The sequence below is a fragment of the Podarcis muralis genome, chromosome Z (assembly GCF_964188315.1).
Source record: "Podarcis muralis chromosome Z, rPodMur119.hap1.1, whole genome shotgun sequence".
Classification (NCBI taxonomy): Eukaryota; Metazoa; Chordata; class Lepidosauria; order Squamata; family Lacertidae; genus Podarcis; species Podarcis muralis.
The window spans coordinates 33,104,025-33,121,648 of record NC_135673.1 but is presented as its reverse complement, the minus strand read 5'-3'; the positions used below and the strand labels follow the sequence as shown (position 1 = coordinate 33,121,648).

The 17,624-nt window shown below is 44.2% G+C and overlaps 1 protein-coding gene across 1 annotated transcript; it reads left to right on the top strand.

Annotated features, from left to right (window-relative positions):
- The first annotated feature begins 222 nt into the window (after window positions 1-222).
- Window positions 223-14,512, top strand: ARL13A (ARF like GTPase 13A). The gene is made up of 9 exons (XM_028715915.2): window positions 223-337; window positions 1,654-1,724; window positions 2,865-3,114; window positions 5,342-5,447; window positions 6,607-6,812; window positions 8,000-8,093; window positions 9,670-9,886; window positions 11,178-11,276; window positions 12,546-14,512. Exons 1-9 carry the CDS (start codon window positions 279-281, stop codon window positions 12,620-12,622), a joined length of 1,179 nt encoding a protein of 392 aa, XP_028571748.2. The 5' UTR covers window positions 223-278; the 3' UTR covers window positions 12,623-14,512.
- Window positions 14,513-17,624: the final 3,112 nt, after the last annotated feature.

Below are 17,624 nucleotides of genomic sequence, written 5' to 3'. Positions count from 1 at the left end.
CCAAAATCTTTGATTTTAAGCATGTGTTTTGTACTGGGTTCCATTGATAGATGCTGATAGTTAAAATCTAAAGTCTGCTATTTATTTATTTTAAGCCATCCACCTGCCCTATACTGAAGTACGCACATAGCCACGAGTAAAGCATCCCCCCCCCCATTTTTTTAAGGGAAGAAAATCTTACAACAGGATTGTTGTTGCTTTGCTATTTTTCTTCAAGGACGGCGGGGGAAAGCCAGAGACTCACCCTACCCCTGTTCATCTCTGTGGTTTGCTGGAGTATGTTTCACCTCTTCTCTTACTGCTGGTCTTGGCTGCAGGCTCTCCAAGAGCCAATGAGGTAAATCTGGAGAGCAAGGATATCTGGTGCCCGGTGGGACTAGTGGGGAAGAAGGCTGGGAAGTCAGTGGCAGGTGAAGGCAAGGTCAGTTATAGATGAAGCCACAGGTTGAGCTAACTAACTTTGTCCCCATCCTCATTCCTATGGATTTCTACAAGGGTAACATACTAAGGAGGATGAAAGTAACATGTGGTAGCAGCCCCAGGACTAGTTGTTTGAATCCTGGAAGTCAAGCCCCAAGTTTGAGGAAAGTACTCTTTGGTGAGAGAACAGCAGCGATTTAACGTCACAATGAAAAGCGTTGACTTCTGCATGTGGAACTGGGAGACGGCACAATCTTGTTCTTTTCCTCAGACAGCAAATGTCTTGCTCTGGTCCTGCTCTTAGCCTCAATATCTTTTTCCTTTTTTTTTTTTTAAGGAACTGCTGCATTTAGTGCCTAAGTAAGCAGAGCATTCTGGGTAACGAGAGACTCACCATACATCTCTCTCCCAGCTTTATACGACCACTGAATTCTGGTTAGTTTGCATAGTGCCAAACAAAGGTTGCTAAGGCAATAAGCTGAAGCCCTGCTGGTTGCCAAGTGATGCACTCCGTGCTTCCATCCACTTCTGTTCCAAGTATATGTTGCCCTTTCAACTAGGCCTGCGCCCCACAAAAAAATCACTATAGCAACACAGAAGGCCTGCACTATGCTACTACGCATGCCACATTTTCACAAAGAGAGGGGATGAGTATGCCATGTTCCCTCAGAATGGCAATGCAATGACGAGGAAATATTTGCTCTGATTCATTTTTGCCTGCCGTTCTTAAACAGAGAACTCCTCCACCTGTTGTGGGGTGGTGGGGGGAAGAGGAGAGAAATAAAACAGACCCTTCACATCACTGGTAATTCTCCTCACAAAACAATGGCTTGTAAACATTTTTAGAAGAATTATTGGTCCCACTGTGGAGAGCTTCAGGGCCAAAGTACTCATTACAATAATTACATTTTTGAAGCGGCATGCTTAGGACTTGCCATGCATCTTTCTTAACAAAAAGTAGCAGCCATAGGGATGGAGAGAAAGGGTGGAATGTGTCCACAAAGCAGTTGTGTGCTTTTTAAAAGGTGTTTCCATGCAATAGTTTCGCACAGTGTCCCTCTGCAACAAAATAGTTTCTCACAGTGTCCCCTGCAACAAAATGTCATCAAAAGGCCAGCCCATGCTTTTAAACATTTCATCTGGATTTCACTTTGCTATAGGAACTCTAATCCTCCCTCCCTACAAAGGTGTTACCAGATTGCATCTTTATGTTACCCTTCTCTTTCCCATCAGGAAAGTGACCATCCTTGTCCTTGGCCTAGACAGTGCAGGAAAAAGTTCCCTGGTGAAAGAAATCCAGAGAGGTGAGTTGCTGAGCAGAACTTAATGTCAGCTAAGCTTTCCAGTTCTTCCACTCCAGAACCTGAACTCAGTGCCTAGTAGAGCTGACAGGGGTGTCTCTAAAGGCTCATCCACACTTAACCTTTGCTCTGAGTTTATAGGTCCATGCTTTCCAGGTCTGTATCTGAGTATTCTGTTCCGTTCTGGTGCTTTCCCAAGGAAAACTCATGTTTTACCACCAGAGCAAACAGCAACCCATTTGCTCTGATTCAGCAGTAAAACATGCTGGGACATAGACCTGGGAGGCCCAGACTTGTGCCTAGAAATGCAGCGCAAAAGAAAGTGTGAATGAGTCCACAGCCTGTGCTGAAGGCCTTTCTTTCATATAACATTCCTCAGCCAGTCTTACATAGTTTAGTTCTAGGAGACTGGCTGTCAGGTAGACCTGAGTCTCAGCATCAACCTATAACTCTTGTTGCTGATTTCAGCTGCCTATGAGCCCAGTACACACTGGCTGACCTGACACATTACTCTGTACAACCGTCACTTAAATTGTAAAGCTCTATAATTCCCTTAATTCCCAATGTTTGGGCTGTGAGTACCATTGCTCAAACCGCCAAAATGGCAATACCCATGGCCAAGAGAGTAGTATCAGTAGGCTTGGGGAAACCCCAAGGTTTGCAGAAGAACAGAAAACTGGGAGACTACCAAAACAATATAATAAGGACTTAGGCTGCATACATACCATACATTTAAAGCACACAAACAACACACCAAAAATATTGGGACCTGTGGTTAACCCCTCACAGAGGTACAATTTCCAGCATTCTTAACAAACTACAGTTCCCAGTATTGTTTGGGGGAATAAATGTGCTTTAAATGCATGGATGCATACACAGCCTGAGTGTATGCTGACTGTCAAGGGAATATAATGGGAAACAGAGCTTGAGTGGGCAAATACAATGGTTTATCCTAGAGGAAGGACCTGAACAGAAATGCTTCACTGTGCAACGTTTTATATCAGGCCCTCCTTGCAATTTCCTATAATTTTTCTGGAAATTAGAGGAAAGCTTCTGTGGTGTATGAGCTTACCTGTATTTTTACTTAAGACTGATGCCCGTTTTTGTTGTTGTTTCGTTTGCTCTTGCTACTTTTGTTTGCAGTCCTCTCCTGTGAAGTGCTTCCCATCACGAAGCCAAACCAGACGGCACTCAGGGTGGACAGGTTTGAGGTGTCCCTCATTGACCTGCCTGGTGGACAGCAGTCCTTGGGAACCTGGAGGGACCAATACAGCACTGCACATGGGATCATCTTTGTGCTTGACTCCAGCGATGTGGCAAGGATGGAAGAGGCCAAGAAGACTCTCTCCCGTGTTCTGGGGCACCCCAAAGTTTCAGGAAAGCCTCTGTTACTGTGAGATACTGATTCTCCTGGCATCTTCTTTCCTTCCTTTGTACCCTGTGGTGAATGAATGGGTGTAAAACAGGGGTGGAGATTCCTCCCCCCTCTCCTCTCCCCCCTCCCCTGTTTTATTAGACTCACTAGGATTCCTCTTTGGGACGCGGGTGGCGCTGTGGGTTAAACCACAGAGCCTAGGACTTGCCGATCAGAAGGTTGACGGTTCTAATCCCCACGACGGGGTGAGCTCCTGTTGCTCTGTCCCAGCTCCTGCCAACCTAGTAATTCAAAAGCACGTCAAAGTGCAAGTAGATAAATAGGTACCACTCAAGCGGGAAGGTAAACAGCGTTTCTATGTGCTGCTCTGGTTCGCCAGAAGCGGCTTAGTCATGCTGGCCACATGACCCGGAAGCTGTACTCCGGCTCCCTTGGCCAGTAAAGCGAGATGAGCGCCGCAACCCCAGAGTTGGTCACAACTGGACCTAATGGTCAGGGGTCCCTTTGCCTTTACCTAGGATTCCTCTTTAGGCCATGAGGCCATTTCAGCCAAGCTACGTCCACCTGCCCTACACTTGACATTATATATGACATCAGATGCTGGGCATGTTAGATCCACTGACATGAAAGAGAGGTTGCAGGCAGAACTGATCCAAGGCAACTACAAAGTGCCACAGAGAGCAGTAAAGGGAGTGGTTTTATACCTTCCAAGTCATGATCAGATCCACAAGCCAGTTTACAGGGGGAACAATGCATCTTCAAGCCATCTCAATCAGCTTACACTCAGCCCGCTTCTGTGATCAGTGAAAAGTTCCAGGGGGCAGGTTTTAGTTCCCTTTGGAAGGAGGCTACTGGAGGCTCATTGGTGTTTTGTCATATCTGTGTTTATCTACAAACACACAGAGAGAGAGAGCAGAGGTGCAGGTTAAATGCTCCAAAAGACAGCCAAAGCCCAGGTCTCACGGGAAATAGGTGCTGCTCCCTACAGCCAAATACTGTTACCTTACAGAGTTCTGGAGCTCCTCCAGATATTTACTGACCATTCATCCTGGTTTGCTTGCCCAAAGCTATTGTGGAGGCTGTACAGCGTCCACTCTTTCTTGAGCATCCATTCTAATTTGTTTGATGAGGCAGTGATACAACAAATAGCATTCATCCTGATTTGGGTGTGGGATGTTTATATGTCTTCTTCCCATTAATAATTTGTTTATCCCACACCTTTCAGTGCCTTCCCCCATCACTTTCCTGACTAAAAAAGGTCACCCCTTTCCTTTCTTTTCTTTTCATTTTTCTTTTTTCTAAATGGATTTATTGTACTACAGCAGCAGAGTGCTTTAATCTACTGTAATTGTGCAGACCTAATTTGCTACTATGTGCTTTAATCCTTCCCACAAAATAATGACAGTCTGGAGCAGGGGTCAGCAAACTTTTCCAGCAGGGGGCCGGTCCACTGTCCCCCAGAACTTGTGGGGGACTGGACTATATTTGGGGGGGTGTGAATGAATTCCTATGCCCCACAAATAACCCAGAGATGCATTTTAAATAAAAGGACACATTCTACTCATGTCAAAACACGCTGATTCCCAGACCATCCGCGGGCTGGATTTAGAAGGTGATTGGGCTGGATCCGGCCCCCGGGTCTTAGTTTAAGCGTGTGGATCTGCCCATTCAAGACTGCATAGTAGACCTGGTGCCCTCCAGATGCTGTTGGACTTTGGGTTAGAGGATAAATTTGATTCAGCACATATTTAAAGCTTTAAAGCTCAGTCTATCAAGTTTCACTTTCTAAAACAATATGCGAACCAAAACACAGCAATTATTCGTAATCCATTCTTACCCAAATTTTGTGATGCAGTTCTCCAAACAAACAATGTTTACAAAAATGCATATATAAGGAGAAAGCATGCATAAAAATGGAGATATTGTGGGGATGGGAAGCATACAAAATAGAGTTATATTATTAGGATAAATTTGCCCTAAAATGCTGATGGATGTAAAATTGGAAAAAGGAGAAACTGAGAAGTAGACAGATCCTTTCACCTTTGTACTACAACTCCTACTAGCCACAGCCAGCATGGCCAATGGACAGCAGTTATGGGACATGTAGTCTAATAACATCTGAATGGCCGAAGGTTCCCTATTGCTTTTTTAAATGATATAGTTACAACAGTGAGTGCGCTGTTTGCTAATGGAATCTTGCCTTTCCGTCTGTTCTGTTTTCAAAATTCTATGTGAATGGTTCAAGGCTGGCAAACAAGCAGGACAAACTGGATGCTCTCTTGCCCTGCGAGATCATTGAGTACCTGTCTCTGGAAAAGTTGGTGAATGAAAACAAGTCGTTGTGTCGAATTGTAAGTAAAATGATACCCTCTTTACACAGGTTGGCTATTCTTCACAAGGGATGGAAAGGAAGTCTCCCTTTTGTCCACTCTGCCCTTCATGATGATCATTTCCATGGAGTTTATACAGATTGTTACTTCCTCTTGCTCAGATTACGTATCCCATTTTAATTCTTGCTCAGTGGAATTGAGGCAATTGGGTCAGAGAGATCTGGGCAGGAAGTCCTTGCGGTCAGAGATGATGGGAGTTGTAGTCCCACAACACCTGGAATAATGGAGGCTGGTGGCCATTAGGACTGGTAAGACACCAGTCGGCAGACTCAGAAGCCATGACAGATGGAGCCAAATAATTCTAGTTTTGCCCCCATCCAGCTCCCTGTGGTTGCACAAAGGCAACCATAAGACTAAAAAGGGTAGAGATAACAGCCAGTGACCCCCCTGCACAGGTTGTAAGAAGGCAAGCAGGTGGGGGCTAACTGAGAGCAAGCAGACCTCTCCCCTTGCCTCCTGGATGGGTTGGCCCTGGAATTCAGCACTATTTTAGCAATATGTAGCTCACATAAGGTCAAGTTTGCACCTACCTTCGGGCAGGAGATACAGAAGTATAGTCAGCCGCACCAACAGGTTAAAGGACAGTTTTTATTTGTGGGCTGTTGGGCTGCTGAATGGGAGGGGGAAATAGTGGTGCAATTGACTTCCGAGAAGCACACACAGTGCGAACAAGACTGAGTGTATGTGTGGGGCAGAGGGGGGCTCATTTAATTTCACTGCACACAGGTGGTGTAGTGACAATAAAGGTTTATTATTATTATTATTATTATTATTATTATTATTATTATTATTAATTTAGTTAACAACTCCTGATGCATAGAAAATACATTGATGGTTGTTTGGCATAAAGTGGCTTCTTGCAGCAAGCCGTTTCATACACATCAATTTCCCTTGTCATGTAGCAGGTTTGGCATTGCACCAGGAGATGTCTCCCCTTTGCTTGCTGGTCTCAACATGTCACCAGAGAGGGCCTGCCAGAGTTTCTTGTAACAGACCTCCCATAGGTATTGTGGTTATGTTGTTGGCATCCATCTGCCAACTCACAAACTCCTCCACTTTCTTTGCCTTGAATGGGGCAGCTGGGTTTTCAGACTGGCTGTCCTCTACATTCATCTTACAGGAACCATGTTCAGCTTCCAAAAGGCTTCCCAAAATGCAATGCTGGACCATCGTTCAAGGGCTACATTGGCTATTGCGTACAATTGCCACCAACTACAGTGTACTATGTGGTCGCATCCAGGAAGACAGTCCTGAACAGCAAGTGTCACTGGAGCAGGATGTATCCAAGAAAGTACAGAAATCCAGGAACAGGACATCAGAAGCCAGGTTCCTCCTTCTTCCTGCAAGCCTATGCTGTGTGTAATGCCTACTCTTAAGATCTTAGAGGGGGCTGGACCATAGCTCAGTGCTGGAGCATCTTGCTTTACATGCTGAAGGTCCTAGGTTCAATCCCCATCATTTCTATATAAGGGTGGGGGAAGATTTCTTGTATGAAATCCTGGAGGGCCGCTGCTGGTCAACATTGACAATATGGAGGTAGATGTGCCAATGGTTTGACTCAGTACTGTATAAAGCAGCTTACATTTTATGTTCCTAGAATGCATATGGGAGGGGCGCAGAATGGTGAGAAATGAAAACAAAAGTCAGTTTATAAGAAGATTGCTTAGTGCAGGGTGGTGAAGAGAGAGAAGGGGAATGAGCAAGGTGATGAAAAGCTGAACAGAGAGCAAGCTGGCAAAAGGGCAAAAGACAAGAAGGAAACAATTAGAGCAGAAACTGAAGCAGGAGTCAACAACATGGCACCCAAGGTTCCAATAGGACCCTTGAAGTCTTACCTTGGGGCCAACAAAACCTCTGTGTGTCCCCCCCACACACTGCCCTCTTGGTCATAAGGTAAAGAGAGTGCTTGCCTTTTTCTTCTTTTAAAAGTACGTAGAGGTTAAGAAGGAAGTTGACAGAGTGGCGCTCTTTCCCACTTCCTTTTTCAGCTGTATGTGGTCTTCAAAGCTCAGCTTAATTCTATTGGATCTGGTTTTTACCCAGATTCCTTGGTAAAATGAAGTGTGTGCATGTGCGGGGCATGTGTGCCCGCAGACCTAAAAAGTAGAGCAAATGGGACAAGCTGAAAGACCAGAGACAGAAAATAATACCCAAACAGCAGCAATTACTTGATATTGACTGAGGCTGAGAAACTGAGGGTGAGAAACAGTGAGGCCACATCAACACCATATATTTAACACAAATTTAAAGCACATCACCTTCTCCTGAAGGATCCTAGGAACTGTCATTTGTTAAAGGTGCTAGGTTGTAGTTATGTAAACTACAACTCCCAGGGTTATTTGAGGGAACCCGTGTGTTTCTAAAGTGCTTTAAATACATTTATTTGTTGTACCACATAGACATAGAAGATGGCAGAGCTGTTTTTAGCACCACTGATTAGTTTCAAAGTTGAAGGAATAGAATAACATGTACATATGTGTATCTTTTGAATAATTTATTATATCTGCCTTTAGGGAGTCATTGGCCAAAAGAGAGTGCAGCCAAGGAGGAAATGCCAAGATGGAGGAAAAGAAACCCACAAAGCTGCCCCAGAATATCCCCTCCCAGGTAACTGGTGATTCTGCTATATTTTTTCTGCCAGGAATTTTACACTTTTAAGGATGTATTGTTTCATAAAATTAATTAGTGACATAATGGGCAGGTTTAGACATCATGGCAAACCACAGTTAATTATTTACCACACGTGAACCATTTGCACCCAGTTTGCTCCTTGCTAGCACTGGGGGGAAACAGATCACAATTCCTGCCTTAGCATTACATCTGAGCCTGAAATCATGGGTCATTTCCCTCAAACAAACTCATGATCAGGAAGTCAAGAACAATCCATGTGTGGGCAATGGGGATGCAAAAAGGCATTATTTTCTGTCCCATTCCACCTTGCATTCATTTCAGCAGCTCATATTCCATCAAAATTGCTGTTGCTTATCTCACTGTCCGGGTGGGACGCAGGTGGCGCTGTGGGTAAAAGCCTCAGCGCCTAGGGCTTGCCGATCGAAAGGTCGGCGGTTCGAATCCCCGCGGCGGGGTGCGCTCCCATTGTTCGGTCCCAGCACCTGCCAACCTAGCAGTTCAAAAGCACTCCCGGGTGCAAGTAGATAAATAGAGACCGCTTACTAGCGGGAAGGTAAACGGCATTTCCGTGTGCGGCTCTGGCTCGCCAGATGCAGCTTGTCACACTGGCCACGTGACCCGGAAGTGTCTGCGGACAGCGCTGGCCCCCGGCCTCTTGAGTGAGATGGGCGCACAACCCTAGAGTCTGTCAAGACTGGCCCGTATGGGCAGGGGTACCTTTACCTTTACCTTTTTATCTCACTGTCCACCATGGCAAAACTACATAATTTATGTGATTTGTGTAATTAATTCCATAAATTACGTAAATTATGTTGTCATCATGCTATTCCACGGCATTCATTTCAATGCAAAGGAAATGCAGTGCAAATATGGAGGGGGATACATAATCAATTATGTATTGTTTGCAGGCTGAAAGCAGCAGCAACAGTGAATGCCAATTGTATTTGCTGGACTGATCTCTGTTCTGGACATGAGATGAATACAGTGGTACCTCGGGTTACATACACTTCAGGTTACATACGCTTCAGGTTACAGACTCCGCTAACCCAGAAATGGTACCTCGGGTTAAGAACTTTGCTTCAGGATGAGAACAGAAATTGTGCTCCGGAGGAGCGGTGGCAGCGGGAGGCCCCATTAGCTAAAGTGGTACCTCAGGTTAAGAACAGTTTCAGGTTAAGAACGGACCTCCGGAACGAATTAAGTACGTAACCAGAGGTACCACTTTAGGTGAACATTGGCAGTTTCCATTTTCATTGGAATTCTCCAGCATCCCTAGTGCGCAGGGCCATAGTTCAATGGCACAGCACCTGCTTTCTAGGCGGAAACGCCCAGGTTCAGTCCTTGGCATTTACAAGTTGGCCGGTGCAACTTATAATTCCTTCCTGAAAGCGTGAAGGATTGCTGCCAGTCCATTACTGAGCTAGATCGACCAATTGTTGGCTCAGTTATACAGCTTCCTATGTTCCTGACATTTTCTGTGCCACGTTTTCTGAAAGCATTCCCAGAGACAGGGCTTTTCCTCACACGCACGCACTTTGTTTTTGCTCAGCAGGAAGAAATGCCGGTGGCCTCCAAGAAAAAGAAAGGGAAATTAAAGCTGAAGGTGAAGAAGAAAAGTTTGGTGCAGTCGGAGAATACCTTGACAGAAGATGACAGTGCGAAAGCAGCAGCAAGTGGGAGCAAAGTGGGAGGTGTCACTGTCCGCCGCCCCAGCAACAAGGTTGCCCAAGAGAACCCCAGAGTTCTGGAATCAACTCCACCCCCAGCAGGTAAACATAGATTTCTTATTAACATGATAGAAACGCTAGAAGCATGACAATGAAGAAGAAGTAGCAATATTATATTTCCATCCCACCTTTCCTCCAAAGAGCTTGAGGTAGTGCTCCCCCTCTCCATTTCATCCTCACACCAATCCTCTGAGGTAGGTTAGGGTTGAGAGACAGTGACAGGCCCAAGATCACTCCAGTGAGCTTCAGGGTTGAGTGCTTCTCTGTAGAACTGCCTCAGAGTGCGCTGTCAGCTGCAAACAACACCTCACAGGTAAGGATCTGCCATGCTTTCATCTTGGCGTGGACAGGCCTCCTTCACTCCTTGAATGGAAGTCCACACTGTCCTCAGCCGAGCTGAAGGCATTGGAGAGCAACAGGAAGAAGAATATGCCAAAGAGAGTCAAGCCCTGTTTCACACCACCTTATATAGGGAAGGTGGACAAGGATGAACCATCATGCTGTCACTGGGGGGGAAAACCCTCATTGCTCAATCAGATTGTTCCTCCAATTTTAGGGCCAGATCTTCTGTTGCCATTTGTAGCATTTGAATGTCCACCTGGTTGTTTAGCTCTAGGTTTAGCTCTACTGCTTTTACTAGTCCAGTCTGCAATTTGCCCAGATAGATATTTAAACTTCTGTTTGAAAGCTCTGCCCGATCTGAGACAAGAGCTTTCCTTATCTTGCTTATGTAGTAGTCTGATTCTTTGTCTTCCTCCACGGTTGTTAGCATTTTCATGCCTTTTTGTGTTCTCATTCCTCCCTTGACCATCTCTGAATCTGAGGTCTGAAAGAAGGATCCGTCAATTTCTTCTTGAATACTGAGTCTTGCTTACTTATTTTTTGGACCCTGGAGTCTGTGTAGCTTTAGTCTGCCAGGGCTTTAGAATTGTATGTGTCTACTCTGCATCAAAGTAGTCCTTAGGCAATTAGAGACACTAAACTATGTTGCCATTTAGCTCCTTGGCTAGCCATGCTCCCCAAACGTTGGTGAATTTTTGTGAGGATTCCTTTAAAAAAATATGTGTGTAAATGCTACATACATGCAGAGAACTGAATTTATGATTGGAAAAATGAGAGATTGAGAGAACCACTACTGACAGATCCTTCTGTCCCTGCTAGTTACTACTGTATGATGTGGCTCTGAAATCAGGTTTGAGTCTGTAGCACAAATCTGGGATTCTGGTTAATTCTGTCTTCCTTAACCAGTAACTATATGTCAAACCATAGTTTACTGTGGCTTGTAAACCAGAGAATTTATTCCATTCCCCCCTCCCCACTTCTCTTTTTTCAGGACAAAGCACAAAGAAGAAAAATAAAAGATTGAAAAATAAAGTCAAATCTCAGGAATCATCACAGACCCAGCCAAACGAGCACCTATCAAGCACTTTTGGTACATCTTACTCAGCTAGGAAAGGGATTTGTGGGAAGGGTTGCAAAATATCAATGATACTCATTAAAGCAACAAATAAGGTTGATTAGCTTTGGGGGGAAACAAAAGCTCTGCTTGTTTTAGGGTCTTTATTGAGCCAGATTGTGGGCAAATGTGAAGTCCTGTAGCAATGCTTCCATATTGAGGTGGAAGCAGGATTAGGCAAAATTGCATACAAAACAAGTGTATAAGGGAAAATTTCTCACTAAAATGCTGGAAAATGTTCATGAGGACTTGCCAAGTTATGTAGAAATGTGGATAAATAAATTTTCAAGGCTAGAAAAATTATAAACTGAGAGAACCCAGCTTTTACATATTTGCTCATTCCTACTTAGGGCTAACTATTTACTTAGCTGTCTTGTTCATCCTTGGGTGGATAACCAGGGTATGCATCTTCTTAAATAATTGTCAGATTTATATGATCCCACCTGTTCAGGCACCTGTTGTTGTTGGCATTCATCTGTCTTGAGAGGCACTGGTGTGCACCTCTGGGGATGAAGCCAGACCACTGTGTTAGCAGTGTCAAAGTGATCTCCCCAGGCCACAAGCCTGGGCAGTGTGGAGGTCCTGGCATCCCCAGAGGACAAGACTCTCCCTCTCAGCCCCCCTGATGTAGTCCAAAGGAAAACAGAGCAGTATGTTTAGCACCAGCTTGGCTGCAGGAATTGCTGGAAGGAGGTGGACAAAGGGCCATCTAGCTGCCTTAGGGACTCCACTTTTGATTTGTGTAGAACTAGAGGTCTTGTTATTTCCTTTGTATGTATAACAGTTAAGAAAAAGTAATTAAATCACCCCAGGGTGACTGTGTCCTACTTTACACAGGATGGTCCCCTGTCTGAAGGGCTGTCTGCTTCAAAATTCTTTAAAGAACCATAAAAAGGGAGAACTTTCAGAGGCCAGTGGAGTTTCCCATCAACAGTTAGCAGCAGGATGGCAGACTGAGCAGGTCTCCTGGTCACAATCTTCCCCACTTTGTGCAAATGTATGCAGTGGCGTAGCGTGGGGGGTGCAGGGGGGGCCGGCCGCACTGGGCGCAACATCTGGGGGGGGACACTCGCACTTGCAGCTCTCTGCCCCTACCTGGCTCACGGGTTAGGGGGCGCAAATTACTTGCCTTGCCCTGGGTGCTGACAACCCATGCTACGCCACTGAATGTATGTCCTCTTTTTTCCTCTTTCTGGCAATGGGTAAGTGGTCACCCTGTTTCATCTATGGCTCCTTCTTCCACAGATTTGTATCGGAGAGCCATGCTGGCTTTGAAAATGCAGCCACAGGGCCGGAAGCCACAGTCTACAACTACTCCCTAAATGAGGTGCTCCACATTTTCCATTGGGACTGGGGATTCAAAGTGGTATTAAGAGAATTGAAGAAACTGCAGCAGCGAGGCCAAACCTGATTCTGAGGTGCTCCAAGCTCATTTGCAAGGTGTTGCAAGGTGTTTAAAGGGGCAGGTGTTAGCATACAGTTGGTATTCAACGGAAAGAGCCCTCCCCAAATGGAAAGCCAGGGAGCTTCCTGTCTGTCGCTGTTTTTGAGGGAGTTCAATCACATACTGGCAAAGTAAAGTTGTGCAATTATAAGAGGTCTTGCGCAACAAATCCGCTTCCCTCAAAACACTGAACTTCTTTTGCAATAAGGAAAGGGAAAGGCACTGGAATGTGTGGGATAATGCCAGTTTTGACACAAGCATCACCTTAACTTCCTGGAAGCAAATCATAACAAATCCTCATTAAATAGCCAATGGCAGCTAATTTCCCTGCAATGAAATCAGGATGAATGCTCTACTAACAAGGCAACTGGAAGCATCCCTGGTCTCAGAAGCAGAAGAGTGGGGTGCCTTCAGAACTCCTCCAAGTCACTTTGCTATCTGAGGCAGAAGACAAGATGGTGTGTCCACCGCCCCCTATTCTACACAAGAAGCTGAACAAGACTGGTGGTTGAATCTCTGCCTTCAGCATTAGCAACAGAACAGCATCTCCACCATGCCTGAAGGTAGTAGACTTGCCTAGGGAGCACATTGTAGGCCACTTGTGCAAACAGCTCCCCAGAATCTTGCTGCTGTTCCCTGCCTCCCAGCATTTCCTGCCTGAGCTGGTTGCCTCATTCTGCCTAATAGTTGAGTTGGCCCTGGGTGGCTCTGGGGCAGCGATGGAGAAGTGAAATATACTCGGAGTTGAGAAGAACCTTTTTCATTTCTTTGATGGCTAACTTTCCATGAGCCACATGCTACTGGTGGGAAGAGCCATTGCAAAAGGTGGGTGGGGGCGGGGCCACTCTTCTCTCTCTCTCTCTCTCTTTCTCTCTCACACACACTTATTTACATCCACACACAAATACAATTTTGCATTCATACACATGCACACATTATACCCACATGCATCTATTCTCACATATAACATACACACATTCAGTACCTCTCTCCCTCTCTCCCAGACACTTCCAAGAAATTAGAATTTAACAAGATTTGGGCTGTGTACACATCAAATTTTAAAAAGCATTCTGTGCACAGCAAGTGCGGACGTTTTCCAAATTGTCACACTACATCATACATATCCAACACATGTTCTGAAGTTATTCTCCACTTCTTCTCATTCTTATTTTAAGTTGAGAGCATTGGGGAAATGCAATATAAATTTGCATCACTCCGTTGTGTAGACATCAGGAAGCACATTGTGTGACTACCTAGTTGTTGGATGGTTTCACAATTGTTCAGGTGTGGAAAGCAGATAGGGTTACATTACTTCTGGAAGCAGTAACAGACTTTCGAAGGCTAGTTGAGGGGAGGGAATGTCAGTGAAACAATTCATATCCATCCCATCACACCATGACGACTGATGTGCATGGCATGAACCAGCATAAGTCTACCTGAAATTGACATTAAAGCATAAATGTGAAGATGGGTTTACATAAATGCTCACTGAGTAAATCTGAGTTAAAATGGCTTTTGTATGCTTTAAACCAGCAATGTGTGCATATGCCTTCCTGCCTCATCCTATGAAGAGGGAGAGTTTTCAGGCATCATATTTATGAAGAAGAAAGGATCGATATTCTGGATACCCTTAGAAATTGCCTTATCCTTTATGTCACAGCGGGTGGCACTGTGGGTAAAACCACAGTGCCTAGGACTTGCCGATCGTATGGTTGGCGGTTCGAATCCCCGCGGCGGGGTGAGCTCCCATCGTTCGGTCCCAGCTCCTGCCCACCTAGCAGCTCCTGCCCACCTTAAGTGCAAGTAGATAAATAGGTACCGCTTTATAGCGGGAGGGTAAACGGCGTTCCGTGTGCGGCTCTGGCTCGCCAGATGCCGCTTAGTCACGCAGGCCACATGACCCGGAAGTGTCTTCGGACAGCGCTGGCTCCCAGCCTCTTAAGTGAGATGAGCGCACAACCCTAGAGTCGGACATGACTGGCCTTCGGGCAGGGGTACCTTTACCTTTTTATGTCCAACTGTGATTGACAAGTGGGCACTCCCTTAGGACCATTACCTGTACCAAATGATATTTTATTTTGTATATTGTTTTTCAAAACTGTTGGTTTCATCTGTACTTTCATAATTTTATTGTGTCTACTTTTAAAGTTTGTCGATTTTATTGATATTTTCTTATGAATATTTTATATTATTTTGTGTAAGCCATTTAGAGAGGGTTTATTATTATTATTATTAAGTGGGATATAACTCTTGTTAAATAAATTTAAGAAGTAAAAGTACAACTATGGGGAGTACTCAGAGGCTGAAACAGTCTTCTGTTGGAGTACTGCCAGAGCCTCTGTGGATTCCATAAACCTAAAACAGCACAATTGTGGCTTGATTGAACATAGAATCATAAAGCAGTACAGATTGTTCCCTTCTGAAAGAAAATTATATGAAAATGATGTATAGATGGTATATAACACCAGTACAGATAGCAAAAATGTATAAAACCAGCTCTAACATTTTCTGGAAATGTAAAGAAAAAGAAGGCACTTTTTATCATATGTGGTGGGAATGTAAAGAAATTTTAAAAACTTTGGGAAATGATATATAATGAATTGAAGAAAATGTTTAAAATGACATTTGTAAAAAAACACCAGAAGCATTTTTGTTAGGGATTGTAGGACAAGACCTGCCAAAGAAATAAGGAACTTGTTTATGTATGCTACAACAGTGGCAAGAGTCTTGATAGCACAAGGATGGAAGAATGGGGAAACCTCGACAAAAGAACAGTGGCAAGAGAAATTGATGAATTATGCAGAACTGGCTAAATTGACATACAAACTGTGAGACAAGGACAACTGTGACTTTACGGAGGAATGGGAACTTTATACAAATTATTTAAAAACACAACAAAATGAACTGGACTCTTTGGCAGGTTTTGAATTAAACATACACAAATTTATTGTTGATAACATGATGGAAAGATATGTAAGGATATATACAATTTTATAATATGCAGAGAAAATATGTGCAGTGAAACCAGGAAGAGGAGCTGAGGGAAGTCCGGGGCGGGGGGGGGGGATTATGTAGGTCATTATATGGTTTGATAATTTGTTATGTGGAAATTGAGCAATAAAAAAATATTTTTTAAAAAAAAAAGAATCATAAAGCAGTAGAGTTGGATGGGACACCAATGGTAATCTAGTCTAACCCACTTCAATGCAGGAATCTCAACTAGATCATATATGACAAATGGTCATCCAACTTCTGCTTAAAAACTTCCAAGGAAGGAGAGTATACCACCTCTCATGGGAGTCTGTTCAACCGTTGAACATCTCTTACTGTCAGAAAGTTCTTTCTGATGTTTCACAGGAATCTCCTTTCTTGTAATTTGAATCTATGGGTTCGGATACTAACCTCTGGAGGAGAAAACAAGCTTTCTCCATCTTCCACATGATAGCCCTGTAAGTATTTGAAGATAGCTATCATATCTCCTCTCAGTCTCCTCTTATCCAGGTTAAACATACCAAACTCCCTCAACCATTCCTCATCAGGCTTGTTTTCCAGACCCTTGACCATCTTGGTTGCACTCCTCTGCACACATTCCAACTTATCAATGTTCTTCTTAAATTGTGGCACCCAGAACTGGACACAGGACTCCACAGCTGGCCCCAGGTTTGATGGGACTCTTAGTAAAGTGACATCTGGTGAGTCCTGTTCTAACTCAATAAAGACTCATGAAATAGCATCCTTACAATCTGGTGGTAGGCTGTTGTTTTCTCGTGGTTAAATTTTGCAGCATGGCATTAGCGCAAATATAATGCCTTAGTGGTGGATTTATACTGGACCATCTGCACACCTGTTCACTTTATTAGCTGTTCTGAAATGCTTCCCCAGTGTTATTGCATTACTGCCACCTGCACTATACTACAAGAAAAGTGGTTGAAAGAAAGGTAAGAACCAAAAGTTCTGGGATAGGCACTGATTGGTAGTGAAGTAGTATGTCTGCTCCAAAACATTTGCAGGCATAAACAGTATTGAAAGTGGGATCACATATAACTGCCCCAGTGCCATCATGAGCACAGGCCATCATGAATGCACAATTTAAAAAATGATGCGTGGAAGGGCCCATGGACAACACTGTCCCTCCCCAGTTCCTCCAAAGGTCTCTGGGCTGGCCCAGGACATTTTGGAGCTTGAAACAAAAAACCCTGCCACCGCCCTCCCCCTGCAGATCTGGGACCACACCACCATTGCCTTTGCTGTGCCTCAGCACCCACCGTAAGGAGATAAAGCTACTCTCCAAGATGCTTTGGAGGGGAGCATGCTTTAAATGCATGGTGTGTACATAGTTATGTCTCAGGGGGAAAACAAAAGCAGTTGTGCTGACTTATATGAACGATGTCAAATTCCACATTAGGGCCCTACTATGCTAGGCCAGTCAAAATGTTCCAAAAGGGTATGCAAGCTTTCCAGTTCTCTGGAAGACTTCATTGGGTTGATGGTAAACAAAACAAGGTTGGTTTTGGACTAAGACTCTTAGTTTTTGCTAAAGATGGAGCTTCTAACAAGATTATTTATTTATTTTTATTTTTACAATGGGAGGAGGGAGTTCCCTAAATTCCTGGATTTAGTGAAAGTCTGAATTAATTAAGGTTTGATTCAACTTTGCCAAACACAGAAACCCCATGATTTAGTTATGCTAAATGAAGGGCAGTATACTACTACTAATAATAATAATAATAGGTAGTATACTACTACTACTACTACTACTAATAATAATAATAATAATAATAATGACGCTGGGAGTCTCAAGAGTTATCCTGAGCTTATTTACTGAGTTGCTTCCAGTCCAGCCTCAGAATGCCAAGACTGCAGTCCTGAACCCACTTACC

Bases quoted from the DNA above. Each gene is read 5' to 3' on its own strand.
- ARL13A (XM_028715915.2), top strand. From the start codon at position 279: ATGTTTCACCTCTTCTCTTACTGCTGGTCTTGGCTGCAGGCTCTCCAA. The intron at 1,725-2,864 runs GTGAGTTGCTGA...TTTTGTTTGCAG, and splicing joins GGTGAAAGAAATCCAGAGAG to TCCTCTCCTGTGAAGTGCTT. The intron at 5,448-6,606 runs GTAAGTAAAATG...TTCATCTTACAG, and splicing joins ACAAGTCGTTGTGTCGAATT to GAACCATGTTCAGCTTCCAA.